At 41.2% G+C, this 23150-nt stretch overlaps 2 protein-coding genes across 5 annotated transcripts; one reads left to right on the plus strand and one right to left on the minus strand.

Moving 5' to 3' along the window:
- The first annotated feature begins 1272 nt into the window (after window positions 1-1272).
- On the plus strand, window positions 1273-6471 carry znf414 (zinc finger protein 414). Of its 4 annotated transcripts, XM_053427724.1 has the most exons (6): window positions 1273-1448; window positions 1675-1785; window positions 2373-2478; window positions 2572-3113; window positions 4076-4150; window positions 5992-6112. In XM_053427724.1, the coding sequence occupies exons 1-5, from the start codon at window positions 1400-1402 to the stop codon at window positions 4120-4122; spliced, it is 855 nt and encodes a 284-aa protein (XP_053283699.1). In that variant the 5' UTR covers window positions 1273-1399; the 3' UTR covers window positions 4123-4150; window positions 5992-6112. The 4 variants fall into 4 exon arrangements, with proteins under 4 accessions (XP_053283699.1, XP_053283628.1, XP_053283547.1 ...); XM_053427653.1 differs by lacking the exon at window positions 5992-6112 and having other exon boundaries at window positions 4076-4530; XM_053427572.1 differs by lacking the exon at window positions 4076-4150 and having other exon boundaries at window positions 1274-1448; window positions 5992-6471.
- A 1484-nt stretch (window positions 6472-7955) lies between these two features.
- mtch2 (mitochondrial carrier homolog 2) lies at window positions 7956-22623 on the minus strand. The gene is made up of 13 exons (XM_053427914.1): window positions 22468-22623; window positions 21388-21472; window positions 20663-20769; window positions 18107-18133; window positions 16865-16921; window positions 13602-13659; window positions 13343-13394; window positions 13200-13259; window positions 11607-11700; window positions 10941-10988; window positions 10800-10867; window positions 9777-9852; window positions 7956-8778 (listed from the first exon to the last, which is right to left on the minus strand). Exons 1-13 carry the CDS (start codon window positions 22552-22554, stop codon window positions 8692-8694), a joined length of 906 nt encoding a protein of 301 aa, XP_053283889.1. The 5' UTR covers window positions 22555-22623; the 3' UTR covers window positions 7956-8691.
- Between the last annotated feature and the right edge of the window lie 527 nt (window positions 22624-23150).

A 23150-nucleotide genomic window follows, 5' to 3' on the forward strand; every position in this document is an offset into this window, starting at 1 on the left:
CTTTTTGCATTTTGAAGCTCTACTTAGAACCTTCCTAAGATCCAACAGTGCAAAATGCAAATTCATGCAATTTTTTAACTGGTCTTAAGATTTTGATCAGGAGTGTATCATCATACAGAAATCCTCTAGAGTTAAAAATACAAATTAATGGGTTAGAGTGGAGTATCTCTGGCATTGCAAAAATTTTAGTTTTGATTTGATTTATTTGAAACAGAATCACTTCATCCTTGAAAGAACCAAAACTGGTCCTGATCTCTCTTTCCCCCTCGCTTCGAATTACTCCTCTCTCTCTTCTCTACCTCCTTTCCACCAACCTCCCTGATTGTACATGTTTTGCATGTCTTTTTATGGCTTCATTCACAATTGAATTGGGTTTAAAATAATTGCATGATGTGTATTAATATCATTTCCTCCAAAGTACTTTAACAAAGTAATGACACAGGTATTTATAATGCTTGAAAAATGTAGCGGATTTATGAATTGTGTTAGGCCTATAGTTATGACATTTAACATGAATTCCCCATACTCTGAATATACACCATCAAGAACAGAGTGTGCATGTTAAAATGTTTGCTGTCAAACAGCCCGAGTATGTATGTGTAGGGTATACATCTAAGGCATGGTCAATTTATGTGCACAAAGTCACCTTTAAAAAAAGTCTAGCAGGTCCCAAATGTATCACATGTATTAGAAAATATAGGAAAAGCAATAAGGAAAGTGGAAAAATGGTCTTAACTTACATACATCAAGCTATCAACAAGCAGGTCTTGATACATTATGTTCACTAATAAATGCTGAGAAGCTAACATAATACGGTCAGCTGGAGATGGTAAATTAATTTAAGTATCATGCTTGATAACAAATATACATGGAAAGTATATCAACCATCTAGAGACAAAAACTGTGTGTTTATCCCTGAGTTCAAAGTATCAATCTCCAAAAGAATATTCAAGCATCTATCTGTATTCACAGCAGAGATAACAGCAGCCATTATTTGGCTACAGTGGGTGTAGGTGAGACCGGACAGGGTGGTATTAGGCACCGACTCAGCTGCTGTTTTAAAAAGTATACAATCTACAAGAGAACATTTTATGAGATCAGAAGGAGAGAGAACAAGAGACATCGGGAGGCAGCCTCTAATTTGTTATGACAATGTGCTGATTTGAGAAATTTCGTAAGTTACGTGTTGTGATGTCATGTTAATCACACTTGTACAGTAGGTGGCGGTATGCACCTTAATTTGTTTGCAATCTGACAGTAAATCGAGAAGAAGAAGAAGAAGAAAAAGAAGAAGAAGCGTGTGTACGTGTAGGATGGTATTCGTAGTGCATTGTGGTTCTTGTAGTCCTTCCATAACCTTCCTCCATCGTTACTGCTGGGAACCTACTCTACGACTGTAATGTCTTCAGGCAGCACAGTGTTGCAGGCATCTGAAAAGGAAAGTGGAGGTTTGTAATTAAGCTCAGATAAAACAGATTCACGCCAAAGTCATCACGCACTTTCATGCTGACGTATCCTAACAACATAAGCGATGTGGCGAAGCTAGCCTGCAAGCGAGTTAGCATGCTAACTACAGTGCCGTTCTGTCGTGAATTTATCATAATTTGTTATCCTACAGATGTATTATTAATACACGTACGTGCAACATGTTCAAGTACCGTTCATTTCTTTCAGGGAACAAGAGGACGTCGTGTCCGTATCCCGGCTGTAAGAGAGTGTACACAGACACTGGTCCCCTTGACCGTCACATCCAGGACCATGAAATCCCTGCTCAGTCTCTCCCTGGTGAGATTCTCTGTTATGTTGTGGGCAGCGAAAAAGACACGTTGGCGTTAAATGAGTACTTATGTCACAGAGGATTATTTCTCTTGCATTATTAAATACTTGTCCAGGGCAGGCAGGGGCAGATCTTTCATCTCAATGCGGGGGACAATAATCAGAAATGTCTCAAGAGCCATTCCTAGAGGGGACAACAATGGGGACCAGCTAATGTACTTATAAATATATATATATATATATAAATGGCATAGGTATGAGTAGATAATGACTGAATTTTCATTTTGGGTGAACTATCCCTTCAAGGGAGATTTTTGCTACCGAAATTTGACTAGACCTTGTCCTTGAGTATAGGTCCCAGACAAATTGTTCACCTATCATTTCAAAGTTGTTTCAGGCTCTATGTGTATCAGTGTGACATCCCCTATAAAAAAGTAACAGCATTATGAGTGTTTATAATGTTAATATTGGAAAATTAAAATTTTCACCAAAGTTAGTTAGTTTTTACTGGATATACATTTTAGTCCAGGTGTGAAGAGGAGATTGTAAGATGTGGTCCAACACATGACATTAGGGGAACACTGTTCTCTCTTTAGGAAAGATCTTGCTGTGCTCCACTGTCGGCTGCAGTGGTTCCTTCCCTAACATGCAGAAACTGATGGAACACATGAGACATCATCACAAACCAAACATCTTCTACTTGTGAGTGGGTCTTTTTTTTACTCGCAGCTGAGATGCATGTACACATTAGTAAATTATCCTTAGAGTAATGCAACATTGCCTCCCTTTATGAAGGTGTGAGAGCTGTCGCACAAAGTTGCGATCCTACCGTGGCCTCCTGACTCACCTGCATACCTGCTCCAAAGTACCACGGGGGAAAACAAAGCCAGCTGAACAGACAGCCCCTCAGCTTGCTACCGTGATCAACCCAAACATGGTCTCCATTTCCATGGACCAGAAACCCCAGTGGAAGGATTCAATGTCTACACCCCTGCAACCTTCTTCTCAAATCCAAAACCAAGAGGGTTCCTTCCACATTGCTGTTCCTGAGCCAGACTCTGCTGTTCACCCTCTCCTTAGTCCTCCTTTCTCATCTCACCAAGATCCCCGCCCTCCTCAACTACATACAGAGGCAGTTCCCCAGTCATTGCTAAAAGATGGAGCCTTTAATGTGCCTCTAACCCTTAACATGGATGGCCCATCAGCAGCCCCTGACCTCTCTGAGGCCCAGGGTCAGAACCAGACACAGAGCAGGTCTCCCGAGCCCATCCACCATGCTCCTGTATCAACCCCGTACTCTCCTCCTGGGTCATCAGCAATCTGGAAGAAGAATCAAGGTGAGCCTTTTCTTCACCTACCTTGTTTGGGACTTAATGATTTTCAGTTGAATCCAGACAGAACAACTTTTCAAAGGTGGCTTGGACAAGGACTGCACGATATGAATAACGCGATTACGATAGGACGCAGAGATCACAGGACTTGACTGCCCGAAAGAGAAGGCGCACGCATGCCCAGCGCCACTAAGTGCACACACAGTGTTAATTTTGGTACTTTTCATACATGTTTGGACCTTGTGAAGTTATTGTTTTTACAGTTTTCAGCAGTTCACACCCCTGCCTGTGACTCCATAATTTAAGCCTTGCACTGCGCCAACTGCATCAACTGCGCTGCCATCTCCTTTAGTTCGACATACAATAATTAAGTTTAGAGATTCTGCGGTTTTTAACCGGTCTGAGGTTATACACATGTCCGATCACACTGTGTGTGTCATTGGGAGAGAGAGAGAGGTCAAGAGTGAGCGGGACGGCTGATGAATGCGTGCGCTGCTCTGATGAAGGATTGAACAAATCAAAGTATCTATTATAAAGTGATGATCAGTGTTGATATTGTAGCTACAAGCAAGTTTCCACATTAGAATTTGGTCTGGAGGAGGCACCGCTAGAATTGATCTGTCGGGTGTGTGTGAAATGTACTCTTTTGTAAACTTTTGGAATCAGTCCATTACGTCACCATTGCTACATTTTCCTATCGGGCAATTGTAACAGATTTTCCACAAAAAGTGCTATAATATAAGGCTTTACATTTTATTCAGAGGTTGTCTGGGATGCATGTGGTGACAGCCTCTCACCCGCTACAGTTTCACAATGAATTAAAAGTAATTTTACTCTTCTCAGGGCCATATAGTTTCTTTGCAGTCAACCCCACATTAACAACTCTGACGATTATATTTCTCTTATTATTATTATTATTACAATTATTTGTATAGACTCCTTTAATAACTGGAAGAAACCTCTGGCAGATCCAGACTCATTGTGGGCGGCCATCTGCCTCGACCGGTTGGGGTGAGTGGAGAAAAATGGGGAAGAGAGGAGAGGTAGGTGGAAAAGAAGGGAGAGAGACCAGTAGCAGTTGTGTAACCATTAAGATTCCGCTCTTTGATACAGCTTTAATTTGTAAATCATAAAAAACAATATAAAATATATTGTTATATATTATATATATGAATTATAATAAAATTGATTTGGGAAATCAGTGGCAATACCATGCCCTAATCATGTACTTAAAGTAAAAGTGCACAATAGGCCGATTTCAAAATAATAATTGACAGGTCATCAACACAGAAAAGGATTAAATCTACACTTTATTTTGTTTTAAAGGTAAACCTTATTTTACTTGAAACGAGAATTTTATTTGATTATTAGAGTACCCTCAAGTTCAGTGTGAAAATTATTAATAAACTTGGTTGAAATATTAGTGAAATGTACATACTTTATTTTATTTATAGTTTGTCAGTTTCTGACTTCAAACAGACATTGATAAACTACTAGGCTGCTAACTTGAATTAAACGCAGTGTTTATAAACATCCAGATTGTTACTTGAATTTTACTTTGGTTTTCATGTCTTTTGTTGTTGGACAGCTAACTAGATAAATATATTCTATTATATAAAAAATCATTGTAATATTACTCTAAACATTTTTTGTTAGATTAATTGATAAGTACAGCCCCACTTTATGCACAATGTTCTTATGTACAAAAGTTTTTTAATTGATCGTACAATCATCCTGTGCCACTGCCCTTCTAAGACATTTCATACAAACCCCTATAGAAAAAACGTTGTATAAAATGTACTTAGTCGCATTACTCTTAAGGTCAACAAGTGACTCTGCTCCTATGATGTTTTCTAATCACTCATTCGTAGAACAGATTTGTACAACCTCCTGAATTCATATTTACGTTCCTGGATTTACATCGCTTCTCCCTTCAACAAAAAGTTAAAACACTGCTTTACCTCATAATCTGCCAGAGGAAACTTCTGCTTGTGTGCGTGTGTGTGTTCCCATACAAACAGATAAACATGGGATAATCACCATCTAGTCCTATATTGTAAAATTGTTATTAATCGATGATGTTGGATCATGACTCCAGATCGCTCCGTCGCTTTAATCCTCATGTCCTGGTTGTGTGCACCACGTTAAGTCTTGTGTTGTGTAGCAGGTTCAAACATGTGTCTCATAAACGCTAGATGGAATCAAACAAACACAAAGTAGACATCAGCACTGTACATGTCCTAACAACTTGAGATCATTGATGGTGTTTATTGTTAAAGTGTGAAGTGAGCGCAGGGCAGAGGGAGTGAGGAGGAAGCAGACTCTGACACAGGACGACCAGACCTGCTAAAACATTAAACGTACGTCAAAACATTGATCGATTTTGATCAGTGACTGTATCAATGAGTTGTTCACCTCTATTCAGGAGCCCAAACATGAGCATGTGTGCTGCTGCTCTTCCTCCTACACTCTGTGCTGCGTGCGTCACCTAACTTGACTTGGATGTAACTCTATTCCAGCCACATGATTGGTTTGGTGATGCGCTGTTCTCATTAACATTGGTTGTACGTGTTGTCTGTCAAAGAAGAGTAGTTATGAGTAGATAATGAGTGCATTTACTCACTGAACTATCCCTTTAGTAATATTAGCAACAGTAGTGGGAGCTGGTTCCACAGGAGAGAAGCCTGGTAGCTGTAGTATCTACCCCCCATTCTACTCTTACAGATTGTTAGAACCACAAGAAAACATCTGTTTTGGGAGCGAAGTGATGTATTTGAAATATATGGTGTAATGAGCTCTTTGATATATGAAGGGGCTCATAGGTCATGATCTTTTTGAAATGATTCCTTTTGTTGAAAAATAAATTTGCCTTTTCTTATGTTAGGTAGGGTGTGCAATAGACGCATCCTTTGGGAGCACACTAAAGGATGCTACACGTGTGTGCAGTGTGGTGTCACATCATTCAACCGCAAGGACATGACTCAACATATCAACGATCAACACAGCGGAAACAACCATGCAGAAGATTCTGGAAGCTCAGCCAACAATACATAATGAATAAATATGAGACTCTTCTCATTTGTCTGCATGAAACTTATGATGGAAGGGACAGGTTTAACCAAACAATGATCATGGTTTATATTTAACCCATCATTCTGAGGGGAGAGCCTCCAGCAGTTAGGTGTTCACTGATTGTTGGTTTTCATTATAAACATTTAATTAAATTGTTCTATTGCTGCCAGCCCCAAAGAGACTTTAATTTCACAAACCTGGATATACTACCATTAAAATGAAATACCACAAACAAACATAACATGTAAAATTATAGTGTTATATTTCAATAAATCTTGATATTTTATATGTCCATATGTTTCATGTATATTATGAACTTGTTTACTTTTATTTCCAATCGACAAACATGGTTCAGGTTCCACCCCATTGCCGTGTGTGTCAAGGTCCCTCCATAATATGGTAAATTCACCCATTCACAAACATTCATACATTGCATCTTTGGGTAGCACTTTTTTTCTGAGGCTATAAAAAAACTTTGAACAAAAATAAATAAAAGGTATATTTGGTAGTTGCTAATTTTACTAGCAGGTATGTGTAGTCAATGCATCATGTAGTGAATATAAATCATAAATTCAATTTAAATGTGCTTTTTAAATGTATTTAAAACTATATTACCCGTTTACTCCACTCTGCATCTGCCAATCGGCTTGTAGATCCCTCATCAGGTCAGCAGCAACTCTACACAGCAGACTAAAGACATCTCTTCAGACTATACCTTGAAAAAAAACATAAAATAACTCCCATAAAAGTTAAGATTTAGTAGCACTTTTATGGCATTTACCTATTTTTTTGAAGGAAATTGCACTTCCTTGATTCTTCTTCTGGGTTTGTACCCTCATAGTTGAATGCACTTATTGTTAGTCGCGTTGGATATAAGCAGCTAAATTAAATTTAAAAGGGCAACAGCTTCCACAATGTTAATTGATGCCACAACTAAAACAATATCACGACATGACAGTGTCATTTTATTTTAATGTTAAATTACAGGGAAAAAGCTCATTCGTAAAGTGCTTCTTTCTCTTGCTACTAAAGTTCACACACACACTTCACTTATACTTTAAATTAATTATTTTTTTCTTCCAGCTCAGCCACTGCTTTGATTCTAGTTCATAAATGCATAATTACGTAGTCACATGGAAAGATTTTAATTCCTGAGGCAACAGGGACAAATAGAAATGACCCCAAACATACCAATAAGTTGTTTTTCCGTTGATACTGGACCACACTGGTGCTGAACTAAACACAGGAAACAGCTGCAGGAGGCAGAAGCCAAGCGGGCCAGAATAAATAATCAGATCAGTGGTTCCAAACATGCAGTTATCAGTTTCAAAACCAGTTTGTGATCTGGGCAGCATAAGCACTGGTTTATTAGGCTAAAATAATAAAGACGACATGTCAAGAATGAAGGGCTGTGTCTCAGCTGTGTGTACGGCAATAGTGTACTGTGAACCGCTTTGAGTTGTCCAGACTAGAAAATCTAAAATATATATATAAATACAGAGCATTTAGTCTGTAGTATACGGATTAGAGGATGAGGCTGATGTAACAATGTGTCTCCTATCAACATATCCAGCAAAATCCTCCAACAGTGTGTGAGTGAGATTGTGACGTGTGAATAAAAGTGACACTCATGGTTGGCTCTGTTGACCGTAAGAAACAGAACCTCCCCAGTCCTTCAGCTCATTGAACATCTGTACCCAAGCAGCTCTCCACATAGTACCCTTGTTTTAATAGTCTTCCAAAAACTACATCAAACACCTTTACAAGAGAAGCAAGTCCAAAAAGCGTATTTTTTTATTTGGGTCAGTCAGGATGAGCTTATACCAGCACTTAAATGTTCAGTGTCAGAGATTTTGGTCAGTATAGGCTCTTCTCCATGCCCCTGTACAAGAACATATGCTCCTGGAAAACCTCCACCTCAGAGTTTTCACCTCCTTTTCATAAGCATTACAAGCCCATCCAGCAATAAGCTTTAGAATGACTAACACAAGAAGACAATACCACATGACAAGAGGTCCCACTTGATCATTAGTGTGAATTTTAGAAATTACCACATGCAGACTGAAGTGCTTTTTTTCAACAAAACAATCCCATCACACGGAGGAAGGGGAGTTAATGATATATCACTATAGATAATAAAAACATGGGGGATAACACATTGGTCTGTCATAACAGTATGCATGGGTTGTTGCAACTACAAGTCATCCTCCCATTTTTTTAAAATTACATGTGGGTTTCAAAAGAAGAGATCCTGATCCATCTCACTGTATAATGAGCCTGCAGTTTCAATCCGTTAATACATTTCTATTAATAAAACAACCTGATAGAGGTAAACTGGAAACTTTATATTTTTCTTTAATCACAATGTGGCCAGTTTTAGGGAAAAAAACCTCAGAGTAAACAAGTGCATACAAAGAATAACGTGCCGACTGTCCAGCACGAGTTCAGGCATTGTTGATTTTTTTTTCTGTTACATTATCACAGCTATGTTCAGCTTAGCTCTCTTGAGGCTTCAAAAAAATCTCTTCTGTTCAATTGCGTACATCTTTCCTGCAGGACGTTTCCGAAAAAATAAACTGTTTCCTCTGCTCATGTTGCCCTGGAATGAAGAGAGGAAACAAGTGTTTAGTGGTGATGTTACAGTGTACATCTATACTAAAGGCCAATCAGTCTCAGGTCTGTAAATCATGAAAAAATAACTTTGTGAAGGCATATGAGGAGATGAACAGGCCTTTTAACCCCACATTTGAATAACTGAGTGCATCAAATTCATAGTTACATTAATGTATCATAAACTTGATTAGTTGATTTTTTCCTTTATCAGACCAGTGCCTTGAAGTTGTACATTTCTGGATAGAATACCCTAGTCCAGAAACCCATCCCTTCGTGGCTGAACTTCACAACTGACCAAAACCTGATTTTAATTATCCTTCTTTGATAGCACAGTAGTCAGGACTACAGCTAACATAACACCATAAATATTCATACAAATGACACACCAAACAGATTAGGCGTGAAAGCACTATCGCATACAAGATCTGGTCTGTACATAAGGGAAGTACTATTGAATTTGAATTCCTGGACAACCTGTGGTTATACTGTACTGCAGGGGTCTTCAACGATTCTCAGGCTAAGGACCCCCAAACTGATGGAGATGGAGCAGGGACCCCCTACTATACATATGTGTGCATTGCAGACTGAAAGATTACATGTTCTGCCTCCATTAATCCGTTGGCTACAATATGTAGGATTCATGTTAATCTGTATTTAAAGTGATTTAAATGTGTTTTTTTTATTACAAATATATAAAAATTCCATAATCAACCTAAAATGTCACCACCCCCTGTTGAAGACCTCTGCTGTACTGCATAAAAACACAAGTTACAAATCATCATTACAGAAGCTAAATTGACAACTTTTATCTTCTTAAAGTTTGTATAATCTGATGAGCTTAAATTTAGACTTCTGAACAATAAAATTGTAAAGTGAAAACCATGTACAATGTGAAAAGTACTGAAGACGATAACATGCATTGATTTATGTGATGGTTGTATCTGGAACATCTCTATCCAGCTGTTTTGTTTATGATGCAGTTACCTCTCTGCTTAGATGTCTCCAGCAGTCCACCCAGGTGGGATATATTGATGCATAGGGAGGCAGGCCTCCAGCGAGCCTGAAGAACAGTGGAAATGTAAGGCCCAATTCCATTTCACCCTTTCTCCCTACCCCTTAAGGCCGGCGCATGCTTCTGCAACTGCGTCTGCGGCTTTTCACACAGCTGTGTCGAAGCACTCGTTATCATTCATGCTTCTCAAACCGTTGCGCGTGTTACAAAGCAATTCCCCGCCAGAACACTAGGCGGAGTTACCTTTTTTGTTGAAGACTGTTAGAGACGCCTTCTTTCTTCTTCGTCGACTGTTTATTTACATCGCCACGGCGGCTTCTCTTTTTCTTTCTTTTTCTGGCGGACAAATCCGCCAGTTAGTGACGGGTTATACAGGTGAACATACTTTCGGATCTCTTCTGCCAAACGCTCTTCTATTTGGTCCATATTCGTTCTTCTAAATCTTCCGTTGTTTCTGCCGGTATTATGTGGCATGAAACCGGAAATGCGACTCCGGAAAGGATGTAGTGAGCAGACCAATCACAGCCTTGTGGGCTGCGTGAGGCTTACGGAGCTTTGTCTATAGTTAAAAAAATTGGGCGACGCACGTAAAAAGGGATACATAAGCACCTAAGGGGCCCGGAAGGGCTCTTGCGCTTGCGGGCCCGTGAAAACGCAGAAGCATACGCCGGCCTTTAGCTTTCCCTATTGGGATGGAGGGGGAGGGCCAAGTGTTAAGGCTGAGATTATTCAGACCCACACATCAAACCAAGTGCTATGAGAATTTCCCAGAATACCTTGTGAATCACCGGCAAAATAGGAGATAGACCCATAAATGTAGTATTTTCTCCATTAATAAGGAAACTTACGCTAATATTGTATATATATATATTTTACTTTCTATATATATATATATAGAAAGTAAAATCGTGGAGTGACGGGTGCGGAGAAAGGCGAGTCCGGTGTGAACAGCCAGGCGTTATTCTGTTTGATCGGACAATATTATGTGAACTCACCCGCAGTTATTGACAGCCATGAGGTTTGACACCAACACAAAAGGGTATGTGAGCATACTGGCAAAGAACTGAAAGAAAGAGCAGAGATGACCAAACAAGCTTCAAACAGGTGGACTAAGATCATGCACGTGTCAGACTCACCCCTGTTACAGCCTGGGAGCAGTTCTTAATTTCGCCTGTGTGACTCATCTGAGCAGAGGAACAGATTCATTGTTATATATATATATATATATATATATATATATTCAAGTTGAAAATCATGTATGAGGTACATTGGATAACTTTGATACCAAAATAACGTAATAACAGTCAATGGAAACGCAATCATCAACCTAATGAGTACTGGATAAAAAACCACAGAGAAAATCTAAGTAAAAAATTTAAATCACGAACTGTTCCAACTCATAATGTGATTCAGTAAAGTGTATGGCAAGGGTCGCCGCTAGAAATATTGGGCCCTATGAAAGAATATAATACTGGAACCCCCTGACAAACCGAAACCACCCACCAGCATGGAAAAACATTTGATAATCCCTAGTTCGTTAATAAAGAAAAAAAAACTACAACAACCCGACATGAGCATACAAAATCCACATTACCAAATCTCCATGTATCGTCCATCTCAGGTTACATTGTTTTATCTCCTGCATTATAGTGGGAAGTGTTTCTGTGCATTTACCCTTCATGACAGCCCTATTACTCCAAGTGCTGCCTGACAGTTTGATCACAGGGCAATCAAGTCCTTAAAACCTATCCCCTACAGAATACAGAGCCCCTAAATGATGTGATATACAAGAAGCAGCATACCGAGTCATCAATGGCATATGTATTGATGAGGTGTGCCAGTAGGTTGCAAATCCACAGGGACAGCACATCACCGAGCAGGCGAGGAATCAAACCACTAGGGTAAAAAAAGCAACATAATATCTGATCAAAGAAACTTACATACTGGATAAAAGATCGCAGACAAAGTTTAGGTTACAATTTAGTTAGCCACTGATCCGGTTCCCCGCCAGGCTTTCTTTCCATGTTATGAGACCTGCCAGGTTAATTTATACTCATCCCATCGATCTCATGTGTTCAAATTTGATATTAAAATGTGTCCTGAATGTGACAACTTGAGATCTAATGCGACTTCCCTATTAAATATGCAAATAATAATGTGTGGAATGTTTGTTCACGAAGATCAAATTATGTTGTTTTGACCCAGTCTGAGATTACAGATGTGTCCAATGACATTGTGTGGGTAGCGTTGTGTGTTCGCGAGAGAAAGAACATTATGCATTGGTCAGTATTGATAGTTTGACAATGGCAACAAACAACATATGGGCACTGAGAAGTACAAAAAATACTGATAATACTTTCTTTTTATTGTGAAACTGTAGCAGGTCAGAGGAAATCAGCTGAGTCGGCAGTGCTTCATATGTGGCCCATATGCATTCTGCCGATATTCACATAGAAAAAAGAATGTGGCCACATCCATCCCAGAGCACCTCAGAATGTGGTTTCAGGGATCAGATCAGGACGCACTCAGATGAGCACTTAGCTCAGATCATTTGTTATCAGATCACTCACGATGTATATTAATACAGACCACAATAAATAGTGTTCCACAGGCCTGTCAATACAATTGGCCCATCTGATGGAGGCCTGCTGCCGTAGATAATAAATTCTAAGATATTGAGATCATTGTCGGAAGAAGAGAATAAAGACAATAGAGAGAAATGAAAAAATGTCTCTCTATTGTCTAATTATTCTCTTCTTCCGACAATGATCCGACAATAGAGAGAGATGAGAATTTTAAAACAGAGACTTGATGGTATATGTATGTAGAGCTGGAGGAGATGGCGGTGCGCTCAATTTAGTTTGATGCAGTGCACAGCGCGAATGATGGAGACACAGAGAGGTGCAGCAAATTACTCAGAGAGCCACTAAAAACTGCCAAATAATGAAATGTTTGCATTTCAAATATGTATGAAAAGTCCACAAATTAACACTGTAGGTGGACCTAGGCCTAACCCTGTTTGTTTTCTCCATTAATAAAGATTTCAAAATTAAGATAATGACTAATATCTCAGTTTAATATAATTTCAATATTTTATGGTCAGTTTTTCAAAACAACCTTATAAAAAAAGATTGCAAGCACACCAGGGTAGCATGACAGTGATAAAAGAATAACATTGGTTTTAGGATCTCAACAATGTTCTTAAAATGACATCTCTGGCAAACTGTGTCGTCTGTTTACATCGACGACTACTGACGATTGGGACTCCCTGCTTGTGTTACTGGAATATAAAAACTATGTTGATGGGACATACTGAGCTTTTGTACTGACTCACTGGACTCAACTTAAGGTTCACCATTAAAGAGGAGAAAGAGAAAAACGAGTGTCAAACTTACGCAAAGAAACCCAGTACGCCTTCTTCTCTGTAGACTGTGATGATGGAGTCAAACACACCACTGGGAACAGATGGAGAGATGAAAAGATCTTTCAAGTTTGGCTCCTCTCATTGTGACATTTGTCTACAATGTCAAAACATTACCTGTATTTTGTTTCTCTCCCAATAAACTGGACCATACACCGCAAAGTAATCACTGTAACACAAGTCAAGGAAAACATACTGACATAAGAATTATCTACCCACACAGATACGTATGCTAACATTAAGAAAGTAAACACCTGAATATCTCACAACTGAACCACATCATTGCTATCATACATCCCTACACATCTAATGAACACAGTTGAAGTGAGTCAGGTAAAAGCATCCGTTTGAGCTGTTGCACATATTCATGACATACCATGAAAGGGATGTGTGACAATCGTGGCACAGGAACGAGCTATCATTTCTTTAGTTGTCTGTGGAGACAAAATGAATTTGTCAGTAACACTTAAAACTAAAATGTTATGTATAACATATCGGAAAATAGTTTACGCATATTTAATGTAATAATGAAAGTTTATGTTGTTTTTGCAAAGACATTTCGCATACAAAGGTAAAAGGTGCCCTCTGGAGGTTCCTTATACACAAACAAGTTCTTTTCACATTCAGTATTTCTCACTAAAACACAGTATCCTTGTTAGGGGTCATGCGTTTTAAATACCATAAATGGTGCATTATTTAAATCCAGGTTTTCTAGCCAGTGCTTACATCTTATTCACCGTCAAGTGACTATGCATATTTCTAGTAGTTATGACTACACACCATATAGATACCATTTTGAACACCATTTATCACAGTTGAAGCAGTCTTTGGCGATTTGTTCATCGCACATGTTGATATCGCGATGATACATTTTCGATATATTGTGCAGCACTAGGTTTAACAAGCATCCACTTTTGGGTCAAATTAGTCTTAAGTCGACAAAGGTTATTATTAACTCCGGCTCAGATTTGCAGTGATGGACAGGTGACACCCAGGTGTACATGCTCATTTGGCAAGACAGCTAGGTGAGACTGACTTCGGCTTTCGGTGTGTTAACCCTCGTGTTGTTCTTGGGTCGAATTGACCCAGAGAGAGTGAGTGTGTGTGTGTGTGTGTTCAATCCCAAGCCCTGGCTGTTCAGGTATGGGGTAAGGGTAACCCAAGGATTGTTATTATCCAATTCTCCTGGGTGTAGTTGAGACAAATGGATTGTGATTCTCGATTCTTCTGGGGGGGCCAATTAGACCCCCAGGGAGGACACTGGGGTGCTGCAATGTGGGGTCAGTCAGACCCACACCTGATTCCAATTGTAATCTAGAGGGGTTTATAGAGAAGCCAGTATCCCATTCACCGCGTGCCACCCTCCCTAACCATGCCACGATATCACGTCGGCGCGTTTGCACGATTGAAACAGCTATTATCCGAGGATCCCTCCTCTGCTCCCGGAGAGGACGCAAAAGAGCCAGACCTAGAACGGACGGACAACCAGATGGAGTAGCAGACCGGGAAGAAGACAGACGACTTTGAGGACGACGTGGAGGACAACTTGGATGATAAGGTAGAAGACAACGTAGATGACAAGGACTACGACCCAGTGGGTGATGCTTCTGCAGATTTGTCATCCTTGGACGAAGAAGAGGGTCAAGACCACGGCTGAACCACCACCCCCACCCCCACCCCCACCGGACGCTTGGAAAGATGGACCTTCAAGTCAAGAAACGGGGAAATAATGTGGCATCGCGGGAGGATGGCCGAGAGGGGAGCCGCTGCTCCTCCTCCGCCGTTGATGCTGCTCTCAGCGGGGTTTGTCCGGGCCCCATGATGCAGACGGTAGAGAACATCATCCTGGAGGTGACGAACCGGGAGGGTCGTCGGAAAATACGGTGACGCATGGAAAGGGATGGATCAGACCGACCTGCGTGCATACGTAGGGCTGCTGATCTTAGCGTGCGTGTACAGGTCCTGGGGCGAGGCCGCCACCAGCCTGTGGCACCCAGAGAACGGCCAGGCGATATTTCGTGCCACGATGCCCCTAAAACTCTTCCACACGTACTCCAGACTGCTGTGCTTCGACGGCCACGATACGCTGGAGACGAGCCACGGACAAATTGGAAGCCGTGCGAGGAGTCTGGGACACGTGGGTGGCGCGGCTACCGTGTCTCTACAACCCGGGGCCCGAAGTGACCGTGGATGAGCAACTGGTTCCGTTCAGAGGTTAGTTTTTATATTAGATTATAATTATTATGTTATGTTATGATGTCATGTACATAGCGGCTGCTAGTCCTCGTCTCATCTCCTCTTCTTCTTCTTACGCCGGGTTCACACCGGACGCGGAAGCGACGCCAAAGCGTGGCGTAAGCGCTAATCCCTGGCGCGCCGGCGCTTGGCTGTTCACACCGGATGCGGTAGAGACGCCGAAGCGCCACGCATTACTAATAATATCACATACTTCTGCTGCTATCAACCTGCAGTAAAAACGGCATTTAATAATTTTTTTCAAGCATATACTTACTTGTTGCTCCAACATTTACTGCAACAGCTTCCCAACATGTGTCTTTTTTAGTGTTGTCTTTATACAACATGTTCCGAGGATCATACAACTCACTGTACTTCTCCACTTCAATTATTAATTTAATGTCATCCATGTTGAAGAACATCTCCGCTGTTTGCTCCGTTAAATGTCGGGTGTCGAGGGTAAATTACGTATTCTCCACTCAAGCCTATGTGGAGAATACGTAGCCCCCCCCTCTCTTTTTTTATCTTTATGACTGCTTGTGTTGCTGTAATGGATGGGCAGAGGGGGACATTTAATAATGTGGTTGGTAAAAGTGGTAAAATTAAAACTCGAAGACAACAGAAGGTGAATACAAAGTATGGGATGCATATTTGATCATTTATATCATATAAAATATAGTTTAAAATCATTTTCCAGTGTGTTTCCTGTTGCGATTCGCTCGCGTCAAGCGGAAAAAATTGACTCGACGCCGAAGCGATCGCTTCACGGCGCTAGGCAGCCGCGGAGTGGCGTGGTGCTTCAGCGTCCGGGGTGACCGGCACAAAGGTTTAACATGGGAGTGGATGGGAGCCAGAGGCTTGGCGCTGCGCTTACGCCACGCTACTGCGTCCGGTGTGAACCCGGCGTTATCCTTCTCCATAGGCCAGTGTCCTTTCCGTCAGTACATGCCCAGCAAGCCGGCAAAATACGGAATCAAGTCGTTTGTGACCTGGGATGCAAAATCCAGCTACACTTGAAAGTTGCAAGTGTACACCGGAAAGCCGGGAAACGGACGCCCAGAACGGAACTTGGGGTTGAGGGTAGTGCTTGATGTAACGGAGGGACTACACGGTCGTAACGTCACATGCGACAATTACTTCACCGCCTACGAACTCGCACGGCAGATGCTGGAGAGGAAGATCACCTAAAAAGGCAAGAAGTCAGTTTGTTTACCCGTATTTAAAACACATCTGAGTATACCTGTTAATTCAGGGTTTAAATAGGTATAGGTGACATTCATAGTTGTCCCTGTTGTGGGGTCCCTGTCAAGTTGGAAGGTGAACCTTTACTGAGGCCAAATAGTTTAATCTTTGTCTTGGTGTGTTTCTTGCCGGCAACATCTCATATCTGTACAAGGATCTTACCTCATTAACAACATGCTGAAGGGAGCCCTCCACCGCCTTCTGCTGGATGCCCAGTACCTGGGTAGAGACAAACCTTATGATTATCTATCGTTTGTGTTTTTTCCAACTTAATCTTTTTCAGAAAGAAAAACTAGACAGATGACATGAATTTAGGGTAGAAAGACTGGGGGAAGGGGGCAAAATGAAAAAAACAATTATACACGTAGACGACACAAAAGAAGATGTTAAGAAGTATCTGGATGCTCCACCTCTTGCCTTAATAATGCAATATGTTGCTCTACATAACATGACAGGGCTCCAGAGTGCGAAACTTTTGGTTGCATGTGTGCAACAATTTATTTTCCTTGGTCTCACTGGTGCGCCAAACATCAAGACGAATCGGCTTTCTCATCTCATTAACTCTCATCTTCTCTGCAGAGTTTACAATTACACACACAGGCCTCCCCTCACTCACCCACACACAGAGACAGACAAACGTACAGTGAGGTCGAGATAAGAGAGGAGACTTCAGCAACGTGAACGTGTATTTTTCAAACAGTGGCGACAAACTGTTTAATACAGGGTTTTCATGACGGACCACTGGAGCAAAACAATTAGCATTTCAGAGCAGAAGCAGCATTTGGTTTGTACACTCCTGTTTCATTTAAACATATTGAAAAAAAGTCCTACAAAGCATAGCCATCCCATCCTGTTTGAGCCGGTAACATATCCTGTGACAAATGTTTAATATTGTTGCGTTTGGTTAATTTTGTTCATGTATTAAGGATATCTTAACATTTCTTATTGTAATTTGTTGTCATGACAATCTAATAATGTACCAAGTTAGAGGTTTACTTGCACCTAGGGGTGGGTGACATATCAAATATACTCAATGTATTATAGCTTTTCCACGTGCACCCCTTTCACATCGGACATCTCACCCCCCTGCCCATCCAAAGAACTCTCCTGCACCCATACGTATTTTTGTATCAGTAGAGGAGGGAAGAGACTCAGAGCATGGAGAGAGTTCAGAGACATGTTCATGTTCATTGTGAACGCTGAACCAAACGAATCAGTTTACAAATGATGAACCGGAGCGACGTTCACTCCAGCAAGAGTGGATACATTTTGTGTGTGGGTCTGTGCTTGGAGCAACTTGGAGTTTACACAGACACATAGGACCTGGGGCTCTGCCCCCACTCACTCGGCAACACAGTGAGATACGAGGCGTACAAATGATGAATAAGAAAAAAAACATCTTACCTGAGATGTGCCTTGTTCCTGACACCACTGTAAGACATAAGCAGTTCACATTTTAAAAACTTGTGAAATAACAGTTGGCGAGTTCTATTTAGATACATAGACATATAACCCTTTTAACACTACTAAAATGCATCCTTAAACAAATAAAACCAGATGTGAAGACACCAAAGACTATCAAGGCCTGAGTCAGTAGTTGTCAGGTGTAAACACACATGTGGAATCTAATCTCCAATAGTACACATTACACCCACTTCTATTTGTGTTGCCATATTGCATGTTGAGCTGCTTCTTGCACAAAATACACTGAATTTGCCTAAAGTAATAATTCATTAAAGCCCCATCAAACTAATGATCTGTATTGAGTGACATTAAATAATGTAAGACATGCAATCATAGAAAAAAACAACTCTTATCTTTACCACAACATATTCAAGCCGAAGCAAAATGTGGAGATGCAGCCCGGCTCATAAGGCCAACACAAAACAGCAGACACACCATCAAAAGTATATTGACTAATCCAAGTGGAGTGTGAGCCATCAGTGTCGGGTGTGTGTGTGAGTGAGTGAACATGATCTGTTGCAAGGTGCATGTAAACCAAAGGGTAATAATCCAACTGAAGACAACTAAGGCTGCAACATAACCAACCGGGGGCTGCAGGAAGGAGATGGACAGGGAGACTGTTAAGGCCGGCGCATGCTTCTGCAACTGCGTCGGCGGCTTTTCACGCAGCTGTGTTGCAGGACTCTTTGTCATTCATGCTTCCCCAAGCGTTGCGCGTCTTACAAAGCAATTCCCCGCCAGAAAACTAGGCGGAGTAATGTTTTTTGTCGAAGACGACCTTAGAGACACCTTCTTTCTTCTTCGTCGATTGTTTATTTACATCGCCACTGCGGCTCCTCGTAGCCTTTTTCTGGCAGACAAATCCGCCAGTCAGTGACGGGTTATACAAGTGATCATACTTTCGGATCTCTTCTGCCAAACGCTCTTCTATTTGGTCCATATTCGTTCTTCTAAATCTTCCGTTGTTTCTGCCGGTATTATGTGGCATGAAACCGGAAATGCGACTCCGGAAAGGATGTAGTTAGCAGACCAATCACAGCCTTGTGGGCTGCGGAGGCTCGCGGAGCTTTGTCTATAGTTACGAAAATTGGGCGACGCACGCAAGCACGTAAGAAGAGATACATAAGCACGTAAGGGGCCCGGAAGGGCTCTTGCGCTTGCGAACCCGTGAAAACGCAGAAGCATACGCCGGCCTTTAGCTTTCCCTATTGGGATGGAGGGGGAGGGCCAAGTGTTAAGGCTGAGATTATTCAGACCCACACATCAAACCAAGTGCTATGAGAATTTCCCAGAATACCTTGTGAATCACCGGCAAAATAGGAGATAGACCCATAAATGTAGTAGTATCTCCATTAATAAGGATTTAAAAATTACGCTAATACTGTGTATATATATATATATATATCTTAGTTTAATATCATTTCAATGTATTATAGTCATTTACTTTCACAACAACCTTATATAATTATCTTTACAAGTTGCACCCCCCCTCTTTGAAGATACACAATGCACTTAATTTAATTAGCATATAGCAGCGATGTTACTGAACTTAACTGCTTTTCTAATATCAAAGCATCCTGGCATGGTTGTCTACAAAGGGAAGACACTTGTGAAGACCATCATCATTTGCCCCAGAACATTGAACGGCGCATCCAACAACCAGCGGAGAAAGTAGAATCGTGGAGTGACGGGTGCGGAGAAAGGCGAGTCCGGTGTGAACAGCTAGGCGCTATTCTGTTTGATCGGACAATATTATGTCAACTCACCCGCAGTTATTGACAGCCATGAGCTTTGCCGTATAGTTAGAAAAATATAGCGACGCACGTAAGAAGAGATGCATAAGCACGTAAGGCCTGTGAAAACGCAGAAGGATGCGCCGGCCTTTAGTATAGGCCACACTTAATAGACTGTGGACACTGGGTCCAGCTCCTCCCACCAGGAAACCCACGTAAACACAGGAGAAACTGAGAGGGAGGAACAGGAGTCTTGGAAATATCTCATTCAATTCAGCTTTTCCTGCATAAAATCGCATTTTAATTTCTCAGTGCGCCTCATGTTTTCCGTCTCTGTTTCATATTCTTGCCTCATCTTGCAAGAACAATCTGCTTATCTTTCACACCATCTAGTTTTAACAGAAACAGCTCTTTCTGTGGCTCAAAAGTAAGCCAACTCCAAGCAGTACCAAGTAGGACGGACGTGTCTGTCTGTCAGACATGCAAATCAGACATTTCAGTGTGTCAGAATCCCCTGGCCTAAAGAGATGTGGGAAACAGTGATATAGTCAAATGAGTCCTTTCCACAAGTTGTTAAGTACATGTGTGACATACACTAAGAGAACAGTACAGACATGAATTACTGAGAGTTTTAGAGTTAAATAAATTGTTTTCAGGCAATACCAGTTGCACTAAACATCATTGAATCCCTGTATTAATCTGAGCAAGAAGCTGTGGGTGTAATCAAATATATACATGGAGAACTCAATGTAGTCAGACCTACCTGCAAAACTTTGCTGTGCACAACAGTGCCAATGGTGCCTGCACAGAGCCTTGGACCAAGTCCTTTGAAGAGCCCCGCTTTTCCATCAATTTGGATTATGTGTTTTGCTAAAAGATTCAGAAAATAGGATAGAAGGATGTTAAAAAAGTTAGTTAAAAAACAATGTGATGGGATTTTAGTTAGATAAAAACTGTGACCTAAGATCTGAGCTGTCACTGTAAGAGATATACAACACAAAGTGGTCAAATACAAGTCATACAATATTTTTTGGACTGGTACACAAGTAAACAATTTGTGTTTCAACGCAGTTAACTGCAATGCTGAGAGTATCTAACAGATACTAGAAAAAGTTACTTGCATTTCTTAGAACCATTTTCCTATTAGCTTTGTAAATCTTTAAATATGTTGTTTTCTTTCTACCTTGTCCACTGACATAATAGTACACTATGATAATTTACTAAGAGAGCTGAAATTAGCTCAAAATAGCTAACTCGTCTTAATGAAGGACACATTTGCACTGATTTAAATTGCAGCATTTAAAGAGTGTTAATGACAACATTATCCCGGCATTCTATGTAGTGTGCTCAGGTGAAGGTTTATCAACATTCACAATTCAACATTAACCATGATCAGATCTGCAAAACATCTACTACTGCCTTCTTAGAAGCATTGAAATAAATACAAATACGGATTTCAATTGTGAAAAGGCCTCGAGTCAGACTCACCATAAGCAAACAGTCCAGGCAGCTGGTAAACTTGTCTGCCAAACAAGTTCCTGCCCATGGTGGGAGGGAGCGGCTCATGTCCTACCTACCAACACACACCATAGTAACAAGTGAAAGACGTGTACAGTAAGAGATCCGTGTAGCTGCTCATTGAATGAATCTTCATCATATCTCTGCACACTGTGACTCTCCACTTCCCCCTCTCTGTTTAGTTAACTTTGTAAGTTGCAGTTCATTCCACACGTTTGCCTTAAGATGCTTGTGTTAGCTAGTTTAGTGGGCCAAAGGTGAGAGAGGCCCGCAGGTCCCCATATACAAGGCTCTTAAAGAGAGATTACAAAAATGTATCGCTATGTAGGATTAACGGCTAAATTTGCATAAAGACAGAAGGCAAACCGCAGACTAATAAGACAACTGTTCATACAAATAAAAGCTAGCGAAGGGAAATGTATCGATTCCTGACCCTTCACTATGAGGGGACAGTACGAATCACTTCATGTCTTCATAAGCGGCGGCAGCCACACTGAGGCTGTGAGGGCGGACAGCAAGACGGAGCTGCTAAACTGTCAGCTAACTAGATCTCATCTCTAGCAACTATTACGCTTTGACTCGCTAGACACAATGAAACCGTTTACGTGAATATGTCTCGGGGCGATTGATTGTTGCTCAACATTGTGCATACACACATTAAAAGACACAGCACTGCATTTCGGTGAGAACTTCAAGAATGCGTTCAACCGCGTCGCTTCCGCCCACTACAGAGTGTTTTGGAAACAGAAGGTCATTGGGACAAGAGCCGCAGTATAATGTAGTTAGAATTTGTGCTGCTGTTGTTCACAAAGATACTGAATTTAGCAGTCTGTGATTGTGATTCGTTAACAGCCTTAGGCCATTGTACGTGCTTTTAACGATAAGCGGACCAACATTAAACTGCGGTATTTTCGATGGACTTTGATACTCTCCTCTTGCTAGCTTACTGGCTAGTTGAGTTATATAGGATTTACAAAGGCGAGCAAACAGTTATTAAATTAGCTCCTGCAACGTTAGCACGAATATTCCCCCCCCCCCCCCCCCCCGTACCTGGATCAGGACTTTGATGTACATCAGAGGCTGGGAGAGGACGGTGAACCCTGATCCCAGCAATACTTGGCCACACGTGTCCGCCATCTTTGGAGAGCCAGGGGAGACAGTCAGGAAGCTCTTCTGGTTCTTCTTGCCGCCGAGAAGCCCACAGCGCCTATGTTGCGTCTGATTATAACGGTACTGCCATCTAGCGTTTACAGGCAGACTCACTCACTGGCAGAACTTAAAATGAACACTCACAACGATAACATAAAGGTTAAATAACGTGAAAGTGAGAGTACTACCTCTAAATCAGAACATAGTGGTGAAATGATTCAACCAACCCGAAGACCAGTTATTGTATCTGTGGATCTCTGCCTTGTTTTTTTTACCTTCCTGATTTATTTCCAAAACAGTATTTTTTGTGTCAAGATTCTTGCTTTATCCATCAGCTGCCATTCACCCTGCCTCTGCTTATTCAGCCCCAATCAGCCAGCCATTAGAGAAGGAACATCATAGAAACCACTATGACATAAAACCAAATTCATTCAGTTGTGTCCATTCATCCTGCTTTGTGTTAATCAATATTTAGCTTTTTAGCTACTCCTGTGTTCCCCACCAGTGTTCAACACATTGAGTCCGACATTCTACCATATTAAAAAGCCTGCAATATGGAGAGGCAGTGGCCGCTGAAGCTGTGT

Source organism: Pleuronectes platessa, chromosome 1, assembly GCF_947347685.1.
Source record: "Pleuronectes platessa chromosome 1, fPlePla1.1, whole genome shotgun sequence".
Taxonomy (NCBI): Eukaryota; Metazoa; Chordata; class Actinopteri; order Pleuronectiformes; family Pleuronectidae; genus Pleuronectes; species Pleuronectes platessa.